Source organism: Narcine bancroftii, chromosome 5, assembly GCF_036971445.1.
Source record: "Narcine bancroftii isolate sNarBan1 chromosome 5, sNarBan1.hap1, whole genome shotgun sequence".
NCBI classification, from domain to species: domain Eukaryota; kingdom Metazoa; phylum Chordata; class Chondrichthyes; order Torpediniformes; family Narcinidae; genus Narcine; species Narcine bancroftii.
In genome coordinates, this window is record NC_091473.1 from 91,866,927 (window position 1) to 91,890,096 (window position 23,170).

Genomic DNA, 23,170 nt, shown 5'->3' on the forward strand with positions numbered 1-23,170 from the left:
CAGTGACTCCTGGTTCTGGGCTCTCCAGCCATTGGGAACATCCATTTGGTCTGTCTAATAGAATTTGGTAGATTTCCCTGAAATCTCTCTCATACTTCTAAACTCAGTGAATATACCCCTAACAAACCCAACTTCGTTTTGTAAATTCATCCTATCATTGCAGAAATCAGTCTAGTAAACCTGTATTGCTCTCCCTACATAAGAGTAATCAATGTCCTAGCTCCTGCACACTAATCTTTTGGCACTGAAGGCCGACACGTTTAGAACCTGTGACAGGCCCAGAGGACCCCAAAACCCAACAGCAATAGAAATTCACCAAGACAAATGGTTACTTAAACAAAAGATACTTTTAATTTTCTTTAAAAATAAAAACAGGATCAAACTTTCTTATTACTACTAACTTAACCCCATTCTAATTCTAAGCACATGTGTATGTAATGTGTGAGTCAGTTCAGAAATGTTCCTTGATTCACCATCCAATCTCACTTCTCACTCCTCCAAGTTCACTGGTATCAGGCAATTCTTATACTGTGCACAGAATTTAACATTTATGAATCTTCACCAGGCTTTGGTGCTTGAAAGGTAAATGGTTAGCACTCATGAAGGTTTTTGTCGGTTTTCAGAGAGAGATTTATTGCTTGTTGGACACACACAACTGATCCCTTCCGATTAGCCACTTCAGTGTCTTGCTGAAGAAACTTACCCCAGTGTTTTCCAGATGATAACCTCTTTCTTTCAGGTCCCCACAGAGTTCCTTTTCTGTTTCCCTCATCTCAGGTAAAACATTATACAGCCAGCCATCTCCTCTTGTAAAGACCACAAGAGTTTTGAACAGGATGAACTAAGAACTCACAACCCGCCTTCAATAAATGGGGTTTCAAACAACCTTCCAAAAGTCACTGCAGAAAACCAGCAGTCTCTCTCTTTCTCTCTGTCACACTCAGAGAAAAACCTGTTTGACTCTCTCTGCTTGCAAAACCACAACCTTCTCAGAACAGCAAACTGCATTCAAACAGACTGCACCATCGGACCCAATCTTCTGAGTCCGTTCATCTGTTGCTTTCCAAAACTATAACCCATCACTCCACAGCATGTCCAATTAACACCTACTTGTGAAGTCCTTATAGGCATTCTTCAAAGTTTTTGCAAAGGCACTCGGAGTCTGGACTGTCTGGCTTGAGTCAAGCTCTTGCATTTTAAATGAGATCTGTTTTGAAGTGCTTGTATCTGTGTGTGACCTAACTAAAAACCCCACAATCTATCTCCTCCAAAAACATATCTATACATTATATTGTGGCGGCTCACCACGAGGCAGGCGAACCGGTCCCGGTTGTAAGCCACGCGGCGGGGCAGCCGACCAAAATGGCGTGGTCGGGGGTTTCCCTTCCTTCCAGCACAGGGCTCAGAAACCTGCGCTGGGGGACCATGTGACATCAGCACCCTCCAGCACAGTTCTCAGCCAGGTCCGGGCTGGGAGTATAAGTGCAGCCCAGCAGCCTGCAATAAACTAGTCTGCTCACTGAGCTCAACCCGTCTGGTTGTGTGTGTGTTATTGCAGGAGCAGAGTAGCTGCCGCTACAATATAAAATATAACAATCTGTCACAAACCCAAGTGGATAACCTCAGATTTAGACATACATAGACATATGTACATACAGTACAGTAACAGGCCCTTTTGGCCCATGAGCCCATGCCACACAATTACACCCAATTAACTACAACCCTCGGTATGTTTGAATAGTTGGAGGAAACTGGAGCACTAGGAGGAAACCCATGCAAACACAGGGAGAACGTACAAACTCCTTATAGAGAGCGCTAGATTCGAACCCCAGTCCCAATCACTAGCAGTTACAACATTGCGTTACGCTAACCATTTTATATCTGCCATGTATTTTTCCATTCACTCAACTTGTTGATTTCAATTGTAACTTTGTTTCATTCTCACTGCTCAGATAGCTCTCCCCAGCTTTGTGTCATTTCTAATGCATCTAGTTTCTCCAGAAGTTTTTATTTACTTGTCTCCAATTCAGTTTTTCCATTTCTCCTTTATAAAACAGCAGGGTTTTGTTTGCCACCCTTTAATCTGAAAGAACCCACTCCAGAGGGTGAAGAATTTAAGGATGACCATTAATGCATGGACCATTTGCAGTACCACATCCTTGAATACTTGGGGATGCAGATCATCAGGCCCCAGAGATATCAGCCTTTTGCCCCATTCATAGCTTTCCTTAAGTTCCTCTGTCTCACTTTGTTCTCTTAATATATCTGTGAAATAAGTTATGTTGCACTTTGTGAAGACAGAATTAAGGATGCCTCCTTCAAGTTTATACATCATGGTTTTGAAAGGCCTCACTACAATAAAGAAAAAAATATGAGAACAATCCTGGAGACTGCCTTATAATTACTATAGCAAAATACTATAAAAAGAGGTTGTGAGATCAGGAATGAGTTTTGCTATAAAGCTAGAAGAAGTAAGCACTGATTGAGGGGAAGTTTGCTGTGACTTGATTCCTATTTGGAACCTAATACTTTGTCTTTTGTAGCCGTACTCTTAACCACACCTTTGGAATTTTCCGAGTATGGTGCTGATCGACAGCTTCAATTTTACTGCTTTACGTGGCTGAAATCTTTTTTTTTTAAATCACACAAGAAAACAATAGACATGGAATAAAAAGAGAAAAAGCAGTTAAACATGATACAGTTATATTGTAAGCACGGTGAATTGAAATCTACTGCAGGTTCAATAAATGTATATTTAGCATTAGCCTGGGACTGGGCAGTAAACTGTGGAAGTAGATTGACTATACATTCTATCGATTTCACTCTTCTCCATTTTACATTTGGTATGTGCACAAACAACTCTGTAAAATGGCTGTGTTTACAGAGATAAGATGGATGCACATAACCCTGGACAGAATCCAGTCCATTGTACCCCCAGTATCACTGGCAATTTCTCACTTGTTTCCCAGTTCAAACCTCAAAATATTATATTGATCTCTCTACAGAGTATTTTGGTTTGGACCTTCCAAATATGTGTTTTCACATCTATTTCACAATAGGATCTGGAGATTAAAGAAATATCACTTGCATTCATCAAGTTGATGATTTTGTTCGGTAATAAATGAATGTATTCCAGTACACAAGATGTGTAATGGTTACATTAACTGGCTGGAGTGCTAAATCACCTAACCCTGTTCCTGTACATGGGGTGAATGCAAGGAATGTGTATAGAAGACTAAACTATCTGCCATGGCAAGACATCATGTCAGATTGTTAATGCAACAAGACATTGTTGGAGCTTGCAAGCTCTTACTGCAGATACAAAAGCAAATGGCTGAGCTCAAGAATGCTGCACAATTTAAATACCATAATTATATCTTAAGCAAGGCCAGCAGTCACCATGAACATATCATAAAATATTGTCTATCAACATAATCCAGATTTTTTGTCATCCATATAACTTACAAAGTGTACAATTCTTATTACTGACAATGCATGCTTACATCTAGCCTAAACAAAGTATATTTACAAAAACTTAAAAAGAACCAAGGTTTAGCTTTACCAAACCTTAGGTTCTATTATTGGGCAGTCAATATACCAAATCTTACATGTTGGTCATATTATCTTAACCATGAGGACTGTCGAATATGGGTGTCTTTGGAATCTAATTCGGTTATAAAAAATGTGATCATTTCCCTTCTCAGATCCTCACTTCCTATATCTTTAAATAAATTAACTGATAACCCAGTGGTCAAACATACTTTGAGGACCTGGATACAATTTAGAAAACATTTTGGCTTATTGAGATTTTCTGATTCTAGTCCTATTTTTTTCTAATTATTTCTTTAAACCTTCCATGATTGACGTAGCTTTTAAAGAATGTTATAGATTAGGTATTAAATGTTTTAAAGGTTTATTTATCAAAGGAAGTCTTGCTTTTTTTGAACAGTCAATTAAATATAGATCACCAAATACTCATTTTTTCGTTATTTACAGATTAGAGATTTTTTATGATCTCAGTTACATACATTTCCTATGAGCACTGATAAGAATTTAATAGATATAATTTTTAATTTACAATCTTTTTATAACAGTTCAATATCTAACATTTATGGCATGTCGTTGGGAATAAGAGAGGCTCCTTTAGATAAAATTTAAGAAGCCTGGGAACAAGACCTACAACTTTTCATCTCTGAAGAAACTTGTAATTTTTAAATTGGTTAATACCTCATCTTTATGTGCTTGTCACTCTCTCCTACCATATAAAGTAATCCATAGAGCCCACATGTCCAAAGTCAAATCATCTCATTTTTATGTGGATGTATCTCCTCATTGTGATAGATGCAACAACGGAGATGCTTCATGCCAGAGCCTTGAGAAATACTGATAAGAAGTATTTCAAACTTTTTCTGTACTTTTTAAAATTTAATTTTAAGCCTAATCCTTTAACTGCCTTGTTTGGTATTGTTGGAGAGAGTGGCATAACTCCAATGGCATCTGAATTGCATGCATTAGCTTTTACTTCTCATGGCTAGGCGGACAGTGCTGATCAGATGCAAAGACATTGTTCCACTGACTCACGCTCAATGGCTACATGATGTCACGCCATGTTTACATTTAGAGAAGATTAGATGCTCAATTTCTGATTTGAATTTAAATTTTCAAACCCTGTGGGGACCTTTTATGAATTATTTTCAGAATCTTTGATTTGATATGAATGCAGAAGTGTTGACTAATAAAGTAATTTATTGCTTTGATTAAGGAGTTCTTTTTTCCTCTCCTTGCCAAACAGCTTCATTTTTGGTAATGAATTTGTACCCCAAGCTCCCACTGTTCAATAAAATTTTCCAGAGCTCTGTCATTCATTGTAAATGCTCTAACCTGGCTTAACTTCCAAAATAAGCATCACTTCAAACTTTTCTGCAATAGAACTTGGATAAGCACAAAGAGCAAGGATGTCAATCAGCCCTCCCTGTTTTTAGTTTGATCCTCTGCAGGCCCAACACCAAAATTTCTGAACTGAGGAATAACAAACTAATGGTCAGGTTAAAAAAAATTACAGAACTACTGTACTTTCCATTGATTAAACTGCAACAATTATTTCAAATTTTCACCCCAATTTATCTTCATAATTAAGAGTTTAACTTTCCAGCACTTGTAACCTTTGCTCATAATTAAGAATCTTTCCCTGTAAATCAGGTAGTTTCGATTTTTCTGTTAAGTTAAATATTCACTCAGATAATAGGTAAACACAACTAAGATCTTGCAACTCTCCAATGGAAAACAAATCCAATAAGGGCATAAATGTTCTTTACCTTCTCCATTATCAGAGAGAAAGATTGATGGGCAGGCTGAAAACACTTGATACGTGTTGGTCAATATAGCTGTCTGAAGAAATAGATTTTTGCTCTCCCTAGAGGACTGATACTTGAATGATATTGCATCTTGGGATGCTGTGGGTAACAGCTAATGGCTAACTTATCAATTTATCTTTTTCCCTTATTCATTAAACAAATATGAGGACTCAAGAATAACAGATTCAAACAATGTTTCTATTAAACCAGCGTGAAAGCCAGTATTACAAAATTTGTTCTGATTTTATTTTCAGAAGTCAGTCGGCATCCCCAGATAAAGGAATCAAGTAATGCCACAATTCATTAATCCCATCTGTTACAAGTGCTCCTGCATGATAAGAGATAGCGCACCACTCCCTTCTGTCTTGCATTGTTCCTTTCTTCCTATCTTCCCTTTTCTCTTCTCCTCGATGTGTCGTTCTGCTTATCTTAAAATATCACTAACTTTAACCAGTTCTGGTTACTGTCCTGAAACAGTAATCTTGTTGCCTTCTTGGTGGATGCTGTCTGAAATCTTGAAGATTCCCTACTTTTTTTTAACTTTATTTTAGATATCTAAACTACACAGCAGTTTATTTCTGAAGGGTTTAAATAAAGAGTTTGAATAGCATGAAATGAGGGAGGTGGCAATCGGAGAATGTCATCTTCCCCATCTGTTCTTCAATTTCTCTCCATGAAAACAGCTAAAGTGTGCTTTATATCACAGGGTATTCATGCAAATTAATCCAAGAGAATATGTCAGCAGAGATGAACTTGCTAGGGTTCTGGCTTTAATAATTTAATATTCGTTATACACCCATGACTGTGTGGCCAGGCACAATTCCAATGCCATCTGTAAGTTTCCCAATGACACCATAGATGTTGGCAGAATCACAAATAACAATGAGCAAGTGTACAGGAAGGAGATAGATCAACTCGTTGAGTGGTGTAACAACAATCACCTTGCTCTCAATCTCAGCAAAACCAAGGAGATGATTCTGGACTTCAGGAGGAAATCAGGGGAACGCAACCCAGTCCTCATCAAGGGCTCAGTCGTGGAGAGAGTCAAGAACTTCAAATTCCTGGGTGTTAACATCTCCAAATTTCTGTCCTGGAGCTTCCATGTTGATGCAGTCACAAAGAAGGCTCACCAGCACCTATACTTTGTGAGGTGTCTGGGGAGATTTGGTATGACATCGAAGACTCTCGTAAACTTCTACAGGTGTACTTTGGAGAGCATTCTGGCAGGTTGCATCACTGTCTGGTATGGAGATGCCAACTCTCAGGACAAGAATAAACTCCAGAGGGTTGTTAACTATTGAGGCAGTGTCTACAAAAGCAGCCTCTATCCTCAAAGACCCCCACCATCCAGCCATGCCCTCTTCATTCTGCTACCATCGGGTAAAAGGTACATGAGCCTAAAGTCGAGCACTCAGTGGTACAAGGACAGCTTCTTCCCCGCTGCCATCAGGTTCCAGAATAATCAATGAATCAAAGATACTGCCTTACCTTTCATCCACTATCATTGTTATTGTTATTTTATTTTTATAGTAATTTTGTAATATGTATGTTTGCACCATGATTCTGCTGCAAACACCGAACTTCATGACTTGTTAATGACAATAAATCCTGATTCTGACATTGTAATCTTAAAGGATGGAAGTTAAAATTAATTTGTTGGCTTGCAAATAGCTTACAGATATCTCTCGGCGGTTGTGAACACAAGTAAAACAGAGAGTTAGGTCCCTTGATGTCTGCCGTAAACCAAAACCATTGTAATGAATAGCTTTGTTTGACACCTGCTGTGGCCTTGTAACTGGTGGACATATTGGGAAATTGATGTTCCTTCATCCTTCCAAGTTGTCAGTCATCTGCTGGCAATCAACTGACTGGTATGAGCGGAGAAAACCTTACATAGTATGAAGCAACCTGTCATGAGCAAAATAAGGTTTTGTGGATAGAGTGTGTGAAAACATTGTTCAAATTCCTAGTATCAATTGCAAAGCTAATGCAGAAATTGGCAATTAGATTGTCATTGTCACTCAACAAGCTGAGGAAAGAAGGGTTTGAATAGCATGGTTTAAGAGAGGTGGCCATCAGTGGGGGAATGATTGCTGAAAAAACTGAAGCATTTACAGCAAAGATGGACAAAAGAGATTCCAGTTAATTACAAAAAGAGAACTTATTCACCGTCATAACATTTTCCAACTTTTAACAATATTGCATTTGTTTAGAACAATTGGGAAAACAAATCACTAAAAGGTGATGCCACATCACAAATTATATTCAAAAATGACCATTCTTCTATTTCAACAATTCCACAATCTTACCTCATTTCCTTGGAGATCTCTTGAAGCGGGATTTTCCGATTAAGGGACTGGTGTGTCATGGCAAGTACAGCCATTCCCAGACACTCATTCTCTATTTCGTGAAACTCGTTATCATTTATAGGATCTCGAACAGGTGCCAGACCTTTAATCAAATCATATTGCCCCTGAAGAAAGAAAACGATCATAACTTTTCAAAAGAAAATGGCATTTTATCAGGCTTACTTTCTAAATTTTACCCAGAGGATCATCGCTCTCCAAAAGCCTACCAATTTTAATGTTGAACAAATGCTACTAAAATATTATAAGTTGAACTGATACACTGGAATATGCAAGTTCTCCATATTCTTATTTCTGTAGTAAACAACTGAATGGTAGGACTAAAGGAGTCAGACGTTAAGAATTAAAAATCAAAAGAAAACTAAAGATGTGGTAAATCTGAAACAAAGATGGATAATGTTGGAGAAAAGAAAAACAGGGAAACCAGCCTCTGAGGAAGGAGAAATAGCCACCATTTTGCCAAAACTTTTGTCAAAACTGAGAAAGAGAGATGACAGTTAGGTTTCAGTAGGAAGGAAGATTTAAAAAAAAAAACAAAAGTGTAGAACAACGGCAGAGAAAAGACATGTCTGTGATGAGAAGAGTGAAAATAGCTCAATGGGGACAGTTATTTGCACTTTAGGTTTCAAAAGAAACTGCAGGTGCGAGAATCTGGAGCAAACAATGAGACTCAGTGGGTCAGGCAGTTTCCATGGTCAGCCAATGTTTCGGGTTGGGACCCTTTATCCAGATTCCAGATAGAGTCCTGACCTAAAACATTGACCAACTCTTCCTACCCATGGATGCTGCCTGACATGTTGGGTCTCTCCAGCTTCCCATTGTTTGCTTTATGTTTCTAAGTCTGTGTAATGAGGTGCACTTGGTGGTACTTGCCCAGCAGGATAGATTTATGTGTGTAGAATACTGGACAAACTTTGTAGGTCAGGATGCATCCATGTAATGTTTCAGATAAGGGACCCTTCTTCAGACCTCAGAAAGAGAGGGATGTGTTAGTTTTAATATTGTTTAAAAGTGGCCTCTCCTTTTTAAAATCAACAATAAACTCTTTGGTCTTGGTGATGTTGAGAACAACATTGTTGTCTGCCACTACCCAACAGGGCTCTCAATCTCCATTTTGTGTTCTGACTCATTACTTCCAGTTATTCAGCCAACAGTGGTGGTGCTGTTGTCAGCAAACTTTTAGATTGAGTTGAATCGGAGAGACTCAGCGGATCCCACAGAGACCTTAGGAGGCAAAGATATATAACCAATGTTTCAGGCTTGTGCCCTTTGTCATGGAATGAGCAAAAAGCAGGTAGGGGTAGGAGGGAATAGGGACAGGACAACAGACCCAGAGTCAAGAGGCCAGAGATGGATATAGATTGGAGGACAGGTGAGAAAAGCTGTGAATTGATCAGAGAGGGGGTAGCTCTGTGAATGCAGATCAGAGCTGGAGAAAAGGAGATGGGGACAGGGAAAGACAGAGACAAGAGGTGAGGAGCTGGAAGGGAAAGAGAGACAGGGGTGGGGTAAATAGAAACCAGAGAAATCAGGGTTAATGCCTTCTGTTTGGACAGTGCCCTGACGGATTAAGAGGTGTTGTTCCTCCAATTTGTGGGAGATCTCAGTGTATGATACTATAAACGGACATGGATAAGGTACTATGGTTGTGAAATTTATTGTGGATGTGGTTCTAGCATATTCTGCAGGCTATATGATGCACACAGAGAGGCGTGGTGATATGTAGATACTGCTGTATATGAGTGGCTGACCTGCCCTCTGATGGCTCGCTCCTCAGTAGCTCCTCCCCTTGTGACCTGGACATAAAGGTTGACCTGCCTCCCCTCATCAATTCATTCAAACACATGGAGTCAGGCCAGCTACAATCTAAAATGTATTAAAGCCCATCGTCTCCCCCTCAGTCTTTGGGGTCATTGATAGAGCATACCAATTTAATACACTTTAGTTTTCCATACAGGATGGACCAGTTGCTGAGATCCAACATGCTAGAAATCGATCCACAGGCACCTGGAGCTGTGAGCAGTACGAATAGTGGATCGTCTGTTTCTCAAACTTTCTCAAAGTCGCAACAAGCCTGGTGGACTCAGATGAGAAGTGACTCAAGGTCTTGTAAGCAAGAGTACCTGGCCACCGAACGTACCAGGCGAAGCATAACCTACCAAGAGGCCATGGCTGAACTCCACAACCTCTACTGATCCTGGGTGAACGTGGTGTGCCCATGAAACGTGCTGGCCTCGAGGAAACAGCAGCCTAGGGACAAGTTCCTTCGGGCCCTGTACGACCTAGGGAGAGACTGCTGGCCCCCGTACCTGCAGCCCAGTGTATGGAGGAGTTGGTCCGGGATGCCTGCATATCCAGGGCGAGGTCTGACTACATCCATCAGTGACTGCTTGAGGAGGACAAGCTACCTCTGAAGAGGGCCTTCCAGCTCGCTAGACTCTCGATTCTGCCCAGTGTAACACTGAGGTGATCACTGCCAGTAAGAACAGGCCCTCCACATGTGGGCTGCGGGCGCTGTCATTTTGGGACCTGGCATCACAGACTGCCTATGTGCAATCAGGCCATGACACCACCGCCGATAGGACATCTGAGCGCCACTACTGCGGCCAGCTAAAGCACCTCTGATGACTCTGCCCGGCAAAGGAAGCTGCCTGTTCAGGATTTGCGAAGAAAGGACATTACCAGTGCGTCTGCAAGTCAAAACTCACCCAAGTGAGTAGTGCTGCATGCACCCGTGGGGGTAGGCCATCAACCGTGATGCTGCTTCCGGACCCAAATGGCTCGTCCGTGTGCGCAATCTAGGAATCGCCATCTTATTCAATGCCACTTCTGCCTTCGACCTTCTTCCTTCTCCTCACCTGGTACGACCATGTGCTCAACATGGAGACTACCATCTTAACGACTGCCTCCAACAGCAACGACGATACAATCCTGGCCTCCGTGTTACTGAACCAAGACAGTCCTCACCCAATCGCCTACACGATGTGGAGATTAAGATAAATGGAGACAGACAGTCCAGACTCTAATTGCCTTTGCAAAAACTTTGACAGTGGGAGCCCAGAGAGCTTTATTCGCGCGGACACAGTCCATAAACTTTCTTTCTCTCTCTGTTAGACCTATGAGCAGCACCATTTCTATGGCCGCAAAGGACCAATCCACTGAGATCCACGGGTATTGTGTAGCATCGTTAATGGTGGGGGGGAGGGGCAACGTTATGATAACTTTAATTTGCTTGTGATGCCACAGCTCTGTGCGCCGATCGTTCTGGGCCTCGGCGTCCAGAGCCAGTTTAGGAGCGTGACTATGGCGTTCAGAGGACCACAAACAACCTTAACAATATACAACCCCCGACTCATAGCCACCCCCCCCCCACAGCAGTCAGCCCCCGCCTGCGGCCTCTCCATCCTCTGCATACCCCCTCCGTCATTATTTGAGAACCTGAACTGGACTGCAGGCCCATCGTGACAAAAAGCAGGCGCTATAGTGCTGAAGACGGGGCATTTATAAAGTCCGAGGTGCAGCGACTCCTGATGGAGGGGGCTGTAGCCCACAATTCGAGCCCATGGAGAACCCAAGTCGTGGTGGTCAGGGGCAGAAGTAAACCCCAAATGGTTATTGACTACAGCCAGACGATCAACTGATTAACGCAGCTAGATCCCCTTCCCCGGATCACCGATATGGTCAATAAGATTGCTCAGTATAGGGTGTTCTCCATGATTGACCTGAAGTCAGCGTACCACCAACTCCCCCTTCACCCAGGGGACTGCCAATATACTGCATTCAAAGCAGATGACAGGCTCTACCACTTCCTCTGAGTGCCCTTCGGAGTCACGAACGGCTTCTATGTTCCAGAGGGAGATGTAAGATGGCATAAACTGACAGCCACTTCCCCCTACCTGGATAATGTCACCATCTGCGGCTACGACCAGCAGGACCATGATGCAAACCTTTCAAAATTCCTCCATACAGCCAAGTCTCCCAATTTGACTTACAACAAGGAAGTCATACTTGGATGCATCATGGCACATGGTGTCATTGTCCCCGACCCTGACCCATGCATCCCCTTATGGAGCTCCCCATCCCTCACAACCTCAATGTGAGGTTACTATGCCAAATGAGTGCCCAATTATGCCAACAAAGCCTACCCCTGGTAAGATCCACAAACTTCCCTTTATCGGCAGAAGCCTAGGCTGCATTAAACCAAATCAAGGGAGTCATCGCTAAAGCCATGATGCAACAAGTGGATGAATCCATCCCATTCCAAGTGGAATGAGATGCCTCTGACTTTGTGCTGGCCGCCACACTCAACCAGGTGGGCAGACCAGTGGCATTATTCTTCTGCACCCTCCATGGCCCCGAAACTTGACACTCCTCCGTCGAGAAGGAGGCACAGGCGATCGTTGAGGCAGTACGGCACTGGCGTCACTACCTGGCCGGGAAAAGATTTACCCTGCTGACAGGCCAAAGAGCTGTCGCCTTCATGCTCAACACAAACTGTGGGGAAAAATGGGGAAGATGGGACCTATACCATAATGATGGGTTACATCTTAATCCCAGAGGGTCCAGTCTCCTAGCGGGGGCATTTGATAGGGCTGTCGGGCAGGGGGAGGGGGGAGGGCTTAAACTAGTATGGTTGGGGACAGGGTTTCAAGTTAGGCAAGACAGCAGGGAGAACATTTGTAGGCTAAGGAAAGAGACAAGTTTAAATAATTTGAGGGAGGAAAAGCAGGAAGTAGTAAAAAGATGGAGAGAAAATTGTGAGAATGGTAGAGAGGAGGTTATGCAGAAGGTACGATGTAGGAGATCCCTGAGATGTATTTATTTTCATGCGAGGAGCGTAAGGAAGCTGGATGAGCTAAAGGTATGGATTGACACGTGGCATTATGATGTTGTGGCCATTAGCGAAACGTGGTTTAAGGAAGGTAGTTGCATGTTCCAGGATTTTTCTGCTTTAGATGTGACAGAGTTGGTGGATTAAGAGGGGGAGGAGTGGCATTACTTGTCAGGGAGGATATTACAGCAGTGCTGAGGCAAGATAGACTGGAGGGCTTGTCGAGGGAGGCAGTGTGGGTAGAGCTGAAAAATAAGAAGGGTGAAGTTACTATTATAGGGGTATATTATAGGCCTCCAAATGGGGAAAGGGAACTAGAAGAGCAAATGTGCAAGGAAATAGGTGAGATGTGCAATAGAAATAGGGTGGTGTTGGTTGGGGATTTCAATTTTCCAAACATAGATTGGGAAATGCAGTCAGTAAAAGGGTAGGATGACTTAGTATTTATGCATTGTGTTCAGGATTGCTTTTTGCAGCAATATGTTGAGACGCCAACTAGAGGGGAGCGGTGTTAGATCTGTTGTTTGGGAATGCAATGGGGCAGGTGACGGAGGTAAGCATTGGAGAGAACCTCGGATTCAGTGATCATGGGTCCATTAGCTTTAGCTTAATGATAGAAAGGGATAGGTCGGGTCCGAGGTTGAAGGTCTTCGATTGGGGGAAGTTCAGATTTTGAGAAATGAGAAGGGATTTCCAGAGAGTTGTGTGGACTGATCTTTTTGCCGGAAAGAATGTAGAGGAAATTTAGGGGTGAGATTTTGAGAGTACAGGATCTTTAAGTTCCAGTCAGGCCAAAAGAGAAGACTAAAGGTTCGAGGGAGTCGTGGTTTACTGGTGAAATTAAGAAGTAGGTTCGGGACAAGAGGGAGGCCTGTACCAAATATTAAAAAAACAGGGGATTGAGGAGATGTATGGACGTTACTTAGACTGCAGGAAGAACCTTAAGAGGGAAATTAGAAAGGCAAAAAGAAAGTATGAGGTGTCCATAGCTAATAAGGCAAATGTGAAACCTAAGGATTTTTACAGATATGTGAACAGTAAAAGGAGGGTTAAGGATAGAATAGGTCCACTGGATGATGGGATCAGTGAACTATGTCAGGAACCGTATGAGATGGGAGAAATACTGAAAATTTTTTATCATCTGTATTCACGAGGGAAAGGGAAATTGGGCTATACAAGATAAGAAAGGCAAAGGGCTTAGTTATGGAGAGGATAGGGATTAGTAAAGCGAGGGTTTTGGAGCTTCTTGGGTCAACTAAGGTGGATAAGTCTCCTGGTCTTGATGGAATTTTTCCCAGGACTTTAAGGGAGGTCAGCCAACAAATAGTGAGGGCACCGACAGTGATTTTTCAAAGATCACTGGAGGAGGGGGTGGTACCACAGGATTGGAAGGTTGCAAATGTAGTTCTATTGTTCAAAACAGACAGTAGGTGTAAGCCAAGTAATTATTGGCCAAAAAGTTTGACTTCGGTGGTAGGGAAGGTTATGGAGGGTATTCTTCGAGATAGCATATACGCATATCTGGATAGGCAGGGATTGATTAGGGGCACCCAGCATGGGTTTGTAAAAGGAAAGTCATGTTTGACGAACCTTTTTGAGTTTTTTGAGGAAGTGAATAAAAAGGTGGATGAAGGTAGAACGATGGGTGTGATCTATTTGGATTTTAGTAAGGCTTTTGATAAGGTTCCGCATGGCAGGTTAATAAGGAAGGTTCAGTCACAAGGAATTAGTAGAGAGATTGTGACATGGGTTCAGAGGTGGCTGGGAGATAAACAGCAGAGAATTATGGTGGACAATTGTCTGTCAGGTTGGAAAGCTGTTACATGTGAGGTGCCACAGGGATCGGTGCTGGGTCCCTTGTTGTTTATCATTTATATTAATGATTTAGAGGAGGGTGTGGTTAACTTGGTAAGCAAATATGCAGATGATATGAAAATAGATGGAGTGGTTGATAGTGAGGTAGATTTTCTTGGATTACAGAAGGATTTGGTTTGTTTGGAAGAGTGGGCTGAAAGATGGCAGATGGAATTCAATGTTGACAAGTGTGAGGTGTTGCATTTCAGTAAAGATAACCAGAATAGGACATATACAGTTAAGGGGAGGGCATTGAGGCACACAAAGGAGCAGAGGGACCTGGGAGTTATGGTACAGAGTTCACTGAAGATGGATTCCCATGTAGACAGGGTGGTTAAGAAGGCATATGGCATGCTGGCCTTCATAAATCATAGTATAGAGTATAGGAGCTGGGAGGTGATGCTGCAGCTGTTTAAGGCATTGGTGAGGCCAGGTTTGGAGTACTGTGCTTAGTTCTGGTCTTCAAATTATAGAAAGTATAGATAAGGTGGAGAGGGTGCAGAGAAGGTTTACAAGGATGTTGCCTAGCTTAGAGCATCTGGATTACAGGGAGAGATTAAGGAAATTAAGGAGACTGGGACTTTATTCATTGGAACGTAGACAACTGAGATGGGACTTGATAGAGGTATTTAAAATTATGAAAGGAATAGATAGACTAGACATAAACAGACTCTTTCCCCTGAGGGCAGGGGAGGTTGGAACAAAGGGGCATGAGTTAAGGGTAAGGGGGAAAAACTTTAGGAGAAATATTAGAGGATGCTTTTTCACTCAGCGAGTGGTGGCTGAATGGAATGATCTTCCGAATGAGATAGTTGCAGCAGGGTCCCTTCTGTCATTTAAGATAAAGTTGGATGTGCGCATGGAGGTGAAGGGGTTGGAGGGTTATTGGCGGAGAGCAGGAGGTTTGAGCTAGTGGAGTTGTTCTAGTTTCCGCTACGTAAATGGTTATAAATTAAGAATGATAAAATCCTGAGGTGGAGGATTGAACTCTCCACTATGATATTCTGTACCATCCAGGCAAACTCAACAACCCCACCCCACCCCCCCAGATGCCCTATCACTTGGCTGCCTCCAGTCCTTCCACAACGACCTCTGCCACCCTGGAGTCATGAGATTGTTCCACTTCATAAAAGCTCGGAACCTCCTGTACTCAATTGTGGATGTCAGGTCCCTGACCAGACACTGTCGGATCTGCGTGGAATGTAAACTGCACTTCTTCGGTCAAACAAGGCACACCGCATCAAAGCCATACGCCCCTTTGAACAACTCAATATTGATTTCAAGGGTGCCCTGCCCTCGTCCAATAGGAATGTCTATTTCCTCAACGTCATAGACGAGTTCTCCAAATTCCGCTTTGCCATCCCCTGCCCCGACATGATCACACCCACTGTCATCAGGGCACTCTGCAGCATATTCATCCTTTTCAGGTACCCAAACTATATCCATAGTGACTGGGGATCCTCTTTCATGAGCAACAAGCTGTGGCAGTACCTATTGGCTAGAGGCATAGCCACCAGTAGGACAACAAGCTACAACCCCAGGGGGAATGGCCAGGTGGAGAAAGAAAAAGCCTCTGTTTGGAAGGTGGTCCTCCGACCTTAAGTCAAAAGGCTTGGCAGTGTCCCACTGGCAGGAAGACCTGCCAGAAGCACTCCATGCCTTCCGATCCCTCCTATGCACCGCTACCAACATGACTCCACATGAATGCATGTTTTCCTTCCCCAGGAAGACAGTGACCGGAACCATACTGCCACCCTGGCTCTCATCTCCAGGACCCATCCTGCTGCGGAATCACAAGAGGGGCCATAAGACCGACCTGTTGGTCGAAGAGGTGTAGCTTATGCACGGCCACAATACACCTACATGCTGTATCCCGACGGCCAAGAGGATGCAGTCCCTGTCCGGGACCTGGTGCGTGCCATAGACACACATCCAGCCCCCAACCCTGCCACCAACTGCACCTACATCACCTGCTTCAGGGACACGGTGCAGGGTAGTGACACATCCCGTGCACACATACCACGTGCCCTGGACACCTTTATAGCTGCTCTGACCACCATGACCGCCCCCACAGACAATCGAACCCTACCTCCAATAGAAACAGCCCTACTCCCCCCAGCCTCAAGATACATGACCGGCAACAGAACCGACCAGTACACCACTGGTGGAGCTGCGTGGGACACAGAGGCAGAGGAAACCACTGACTGGCTGAACTTTAGGACTTTAACTCAGCGGGGTTCTGTTTTTTAAAGAGGGGTGAATGTGACGATATCTATACACTGTGCTGTGTATGAGTGGCTGGGCCCGCCACTGATGACTCACTCCCCAGTAGCTCCTCCCTTTGTGACCTGGCCATAACGGTCAACCTCCCTATCCATCCATTTGAGCGCATAGAGTCAGGCCTGCTACAATCTAAAGTGTAATAAAGCCTATTGTCTCCCTCTCAGTCTTTGGAGTAATTGATAGAGTGTATCAAGAGGAGAAGAGAAAAGAATGACAAGCAGAAATGTTAAACAGGAAGAGAGAGCATGTTATCTAAAGCTGAAGTCTGTAATACTCAATTCAGATGGCTGCAACATTATCAGAATAATTATGAGATGTTCTTTATCGACTTAATGCTAGAATTCAGTAATTAGCAGAAGGTCATAGGCAAACAAATTTGAGTCGCAGTGAGATGATGAAATAAAATAGCAGGCAACTAAATGGAAGTTCAAGGTCATTCCTGACACAGAGTGCATGTGCAAAGTGATTACTCAATCTGTATTTGATTTCTCCTGTGTCAACACCAAATGCAATACACGAGAATGGAAGGGGTAGAAGTGTTTTACCTGGAAAGAATATTTGGATTCCAATAAGATGGAAAGAATTACACTTGTTGCAGTTGCATGGGAAAGCTACATACCACATGGAGTGGGATGCAGGGTTGGATGCAGACTAGGGAGTTGCAAAGGAACAATTTTAACTGAAGAGAAAAGGGAGGAGGGGAACATGTGTCTAGTGATTAAAGCTGTTGAAGCTGGCAGAAAATATTAGGAATTGTCATGAATAAACATGAAGATTAATTAATTGTTTTCATCAAACTAAGAAAATAGTTTGTGACCAAGTACCCTCAGTGTATCAAGTGAATAAAGGGTTCTAATCTCTTAAGAGTGCACACACCACCAACACAAAACACCGCCGCCCCTTCCACACACACAAATTCAAGGTATTGTTGGTTCAGGCATATCAAGAACAATTAGAACCAAAGAATATTACAGCACAGAAATAGGCCTCTTCTCACCTGTGCTGAACCATTTTTTTTTGCCCTGCCCCTCCGAGCTGCATCCAGTCCATAGCTCTCCATACCTCTCCCATCCATGTATCTGTCCAAATTCTTCTTAAATGTTAAATTGAGCCTGCATTCACCACTCAGCTGGAAGCTCGTTCCACATGCCCACCATTCACTGTGTGAAGAAGATCCCCCTCCCCCCAAAAAAACTTTTCCCTTTTCACTCTTAACCCATGTCCTCTGGTTTGTATCTCACCCACCCTCAGTGGAAAAAGCCAATCTACATTTACTCTATCACCCTCATAATTTTAAATACCTCTATCAAATCTCCCCTCATTTTTCTACAATCCAGGAATAAAGTTCTAACCTGTTTGACTTTTCTGTGTAACTCAGTTCCTGAAGTCCAGGCAACATCCTAGTAAATCTTCTCTACACTCTTTTCATCTTATTTATATTTTTCCTGTAGTTAGGTAACCAAAACTGAACACAATACTCCAAATTTGGCCTCACCAATGCCTTATACAACTTTACCATAACATCCCAATTCCTGTACTCAATACTATGATTTATGAAGGCCAATATGCCAAAAGTTCTCTTTACAACTCTATCCACCTGTGACACCACTTTCAGGAAATTATGCATCTGTATTCCCAGATCCCTCTGTTCTCGGTGCCCTACCATTTACCATGTTCGTTTTTTTTTTATTTGTCCTTCCAAAATGCAACACCTCACACTTGTCTGCATTAAATTCTATCTGCCATTTTTCAGCTCATTTTTCCAACTGGTCCATATCCCTCTGCAAGTTTTGAAAACCTTCACTGTCCACAACACCTCCAATTTTAGTGTCATCTGCAAACTTGCTGATCCAATTTACCACAAAGCCATGTAGCTATCCAAATAATTGTATATCTGATCTCTTAAAACACCTTCCAATAATTTACCTACCACTGATGTCATGCTCACTGGCCTATAATTTTCAGGGTTATTTTTGGAGTCTTTTTTAAACAATGGAACATCATGAACTACCCCTTCAATCCTCCAGCATCACACTCATAGCTAAGGCCATTGTAAATATTTCTACCAGAGCCCCTACATTTTCTATAGCAGCCTCCCTCAAGGTCCAAGGGAATATCTTGTCATACCCTAAAGATTTATCCACCCTTATTTGCTTTTAGACCTCCTCCTCTTTAAGTTCCAAGATCCCTTGACTCTGTGCCAGTTTCCTGAGTAAATACTGATGCAAAAATATTAAGATTTCCCTCATCTCTTTTGGCTCTATACATAACTGACCACATTGATCTTCAAGGGGACCAATTTTGTCCTTTACCATCCTTTTCCTCTTAATATATCTCTAGAAACCCTTAGGACTTTCCTCCACATTGTCTGCCAAAGCAACCTCATGTCTTGTTTTAGCCTTTCTGATTTCTTTCTCTTTTTTTCTTGCATTTTTACACTCCTCAAGAACTTTATTTGTTCCATGTTGCCTATACCTGTTATACACCGCTCTCTTCTTCTGAACAAGATCCCCAATATCCCTCAAAAACCAAAGTTCCTGAGGAATCACGTGATGGAGTATGGCCGGTAGGAGAATACCAGCCCTCTCCAGAAAAGAAGAAATAAAGTAAAGAAAATACAAAGTTCAAGAAACACAAAACATAACAAATAAAAGATAAAGTTGTGGAGAAAAGAAAGAAAATGGCACCCAAGAAGGAAAAAGTAAAAACAACGGGAAAAAAAGAAGAAAAGACAGCGGAAGAAAAAGGAGAAGGCCTTACGTACATGAAGAAACAGGGAGCTGTCGTGGAGAAAAGAGTTGGTGACGACCCCGCAGAGGTCACGCATGAGCAATGTCCTCACTAAGGAAAAAGAGAACATCGACGGGAGGGGGGCCCAGCTGAGGAGCGAAATAACGCAGTGCGACCAGCTGAGGGATGCCCGACATCAGGGCTCTCAGCTGGAAGAAGAGGAAAGTGACAGGAAAGGGAGTGATAGGAAAGAAGAACAGCACCAGGAGGCTCAACAGATGACTAGCCCAGAAGAAGAGGACCAACAGCAAGAAGCCATGCAAGAAGATGCCCACCAAAGTGAGGCAAGCAGCTCAACAAGAAAGTCAGAAGAGACACAGATACAAGGAAGAGAAGTAGAAGAAACAAACACAGGTGCAGACACAGAAGAGGAAGAAGAAGAGCAAACTCTGCACAGAGAAATAGAAGGTAAAATAGATGGACAGTATATAAATTTTAAAGAATTTCAAGAACAAATGAGAGCATTAAAAGAATGGTTGGCATTAGAATTTAGTGAAATGAAAAGTTCAGAAGAAAAAGTGAATAGAATAGAGCTGGTCATGACAGAAATAGGGAAAAGATTAGAAAATGTGGAAGAACGAGAAACGGCTGTAGAAATGGAAATGAATGATTTAAGAAGAAAATTGGAAGAAAGTGACAAAAAAGTTAAAGAGTCACAAGAGTTGTTAGCTCAGAAGATGGATATAATGGAAAACTATAGTAGGTGAAACAACATAAAGATAGTGGGCATAAAGGAAGATGAAGAAGGCACAAATATGAAAGAATTTATAAAAGAATGGATCCCAAAGGTCCTGGGAATGCCAGAAATACAGGAAGGAATGGAAATAGAATGGGCACACAGAACACTAGCCCCAAAACCACAGACACAACAAAAACCAAGCTCCGTTTTAGTAAAATTTCTGAGATACACGACAAGAGAAAATATACTGGAGAGGGCAAGGAATAAAATTTGAGAAGACAACAAGCCATTGGAATATAAGGGTCAAAAAATATTTTTTTACCCATACATAAGTGTTGAACTCCTAAAGAAGAGGAAGGAGTTTAACACAGCAAAATTGATCCTATGGAAAAAAGGCTATAAATTTATGTTAAGATATCCAGCTGTGCTTAAAATATTTATCCCGGGGGAGCAAAACAGACTGTTCTCGGATCCGGAGAAAGCATGAGAATTTGCAGAACAGAAGGAGAGTTGAAGAGATGTTACAATAACGAAAAACGATGACAAACTACATATAAAGATGTAAAAATAATGTATAAGAACCAGAAAAGGGAAGAAAGGAGGAAGTAAGGGGGGTGAAAGAGGGTGAGCTTTGTTATATGTGAAGATAAAAGTCTTTTCTGGAAGGGGTTGGGTGGGAGAGAATAACAGTCACTGCGAATTCAATTGACCCTTGCGAGCGGGTTCGCAATCCAAATGGAGAAGGGAGTTGTGGTTGCCCAGCAAGGGACAAGGGGAAACTCAGAGAGGGGGGTTGACATTTGGGGTTAAGGGAATTTTGGATTTGGGAGTTGTTGAAGTATTTTATGTTTTAAAAGTGTTGTCATACATTGAGTTCCAAAAGGGAAAACTGAGAGATGAAAATGGGGAAAAGGGGGAAGGTGGTGGTGAAGAAGTGGAAATGAGGTGTAAACAAATTATGAGATGGCCATGTTGAACTATATGACTATAAATATTAATGGAATACATAACCAAATTAAATGAAAAAGGCTATTAAATTTCCTGAAAAAAGAAAAAAATAGACATAGCATTTGTGCAGGAAACACATCTAACTGAAGTGGAACATAATAAATTAAGGAGAGACTGGGTAGGACACGTAGCGGCAGCATCATGTAATTCAAAAGCCAGAGGTGTAGCTATATTAATAAATAAGAATGTACCAATCAAAATAGAGGAGGAAATAATAGATCCAGCAGGGAGGTATGTAATGATAAAGTGTCAGATATATTCAGAACTCTGGAATTTGCTCAATATATATGCACCTAATGAAGAGGATCAAAAGTTAATGCAAGATTTTTTTTTGAAGATTGTAGATACACAGGGGAATATATTGATAGGAGGGGATTTTAACCTTAATTTGGATCCAATATTGGATAAAACTGGACAAAAGACTAGCAAAAAGAACAAAGTGGCCAAATTTATGGATAAATCAATGAAGGAAATGAAACTTATGGATATATGGAGGAGGCAGCACCCAAGAGAGAAGGAATACTCATATTATTCAAGTAGCCATAAAACATACTCAAGGATTGATATGTTTTTGTTGTCAGCCCATATTCAAAGGAGAGTTAGGAAAACTGAATATAAAGCTAGATTGCTATCTGATCACTCACCCCTGTTATTAGCAATAGAATTGGAGGATATCCCACCAAGAACATATAGATGGAGATTAAACATGCTACTTAAAAGACAGGAATTTAGAGAATTTATTGAACCTCAAATTGAAATGTACTCTGAAATAAATCCGGAATCAGTGAAAGACAAATTTATATTATGGGATGCAATGAAAGCCTTCATTAGAGGGCAGATAATAAGTTATGTAACTAAGATAAAAAAGGACTACAATCAGGAAATAGAACAGTTGGAAAGGGAGATAGTAAGTACAGAAAAAGAACTAGCAACAAGGGACGATTCAATAAAAAGAGAAATGGTGAACAAAAAAATAAAATATGAAACATTACAAACATTTAAGGTGGAGAAGAACATAATGAAAATAAAGCAAAAGTATTATGAGCTAGGAGAAAAAACACACAAAATATTAGCCTGGCAATTTAAAACAGAACAAGCTAAAAGAATTGTATTGGCATCAAGGAAAAAGGACAAATAAATTACATATAATCCAATGGAGGTTAATGAGAACTTTAAGGTATTTTATGAACAATTATACCAAACTGAGAACGAGGGGAATGAAGACAAAATAGAAGCATTTTTAGCTAAAATTGAACTGTCACAATTGCAAGAGGAGCAAAACAAGCTGATAAAGCCATTTGAAATAGAGGAAATACAGGATATATTAAAAAAGCTACCGAACAATAAAACACCTGGAGAGGATGGATTCCCAATAGAATTCTGTAAAACATTTAAAGAGTTATTAATTCCTCCTTTCCTGGAAGTAATGAACCAGATAGAAGAAACACAAAACTTGCCAGATTCATGTAAGACAGCAATAATTACAGTAATACCATAGACGGGGAAGGATCCACTAACACCAGCATCATATAGACCAATATCTCTACTGAATTCAGATTATAAGATAATAGCAAAATTATTAGCAAACAGACTGGCCGACTGTGTACCAAAAATAGTAAAACAAGATCAAACTGGATTTATTAAAAGACAAACAGCAGATAATGTCTGTAAATTTATTAATTTAACTCATGCAGTTCAAGGAAATAAGATGCCAACTTGCTTTAGGCGCAGAAAAAGCCTTTGACAGGGTAGAATGGAATTATTTATTCAAAGTATTACCGAGGTTCAATCTACCAGAAAAATATATTAATTGGATTAAAGCATTATATAATGGACCATTGGTGAAGGTGACAGTAAATGGATATGTATCGAACCAATTTAAATTAAGTAGGTCAACTAGGCAGGGATGTCCACCATCTCCCTCACTGTTTGCTTTAGCAATAGAACCATTGGCAGAACTAGTATAAAATCAGTTTATTTGCAGATGACACCATAGTATACTTAA

The 23,170-nt window shown here is 41.5% G+C and overlaps 1 protein-coding gene across 3 annotated transcripts in view; it reads right to left on the minus strand.

The window, feature by feature from the left end:
* The window catches only part of jak1 (Janus kinase 1), a 154,774-nt gene that overhangs the window by 63,966 nt on the left and 67,638 nt on the right, over positions 1-23,170 (minus strand). For all 3 annotated transcript variants that reach the window (XM_069938345.1, XM_069938344.1, XM_069938343.1), the window contains exon 5: positions 7,664-7,827. In XM_069938345.1, coding sequence (XP_069794446.1) covers positions 7,664-7,827 — 164 coding nt within the window. The remainder of the gene's footprint in view (positions 1-7,663; positions 7,828-23,170) is intronic.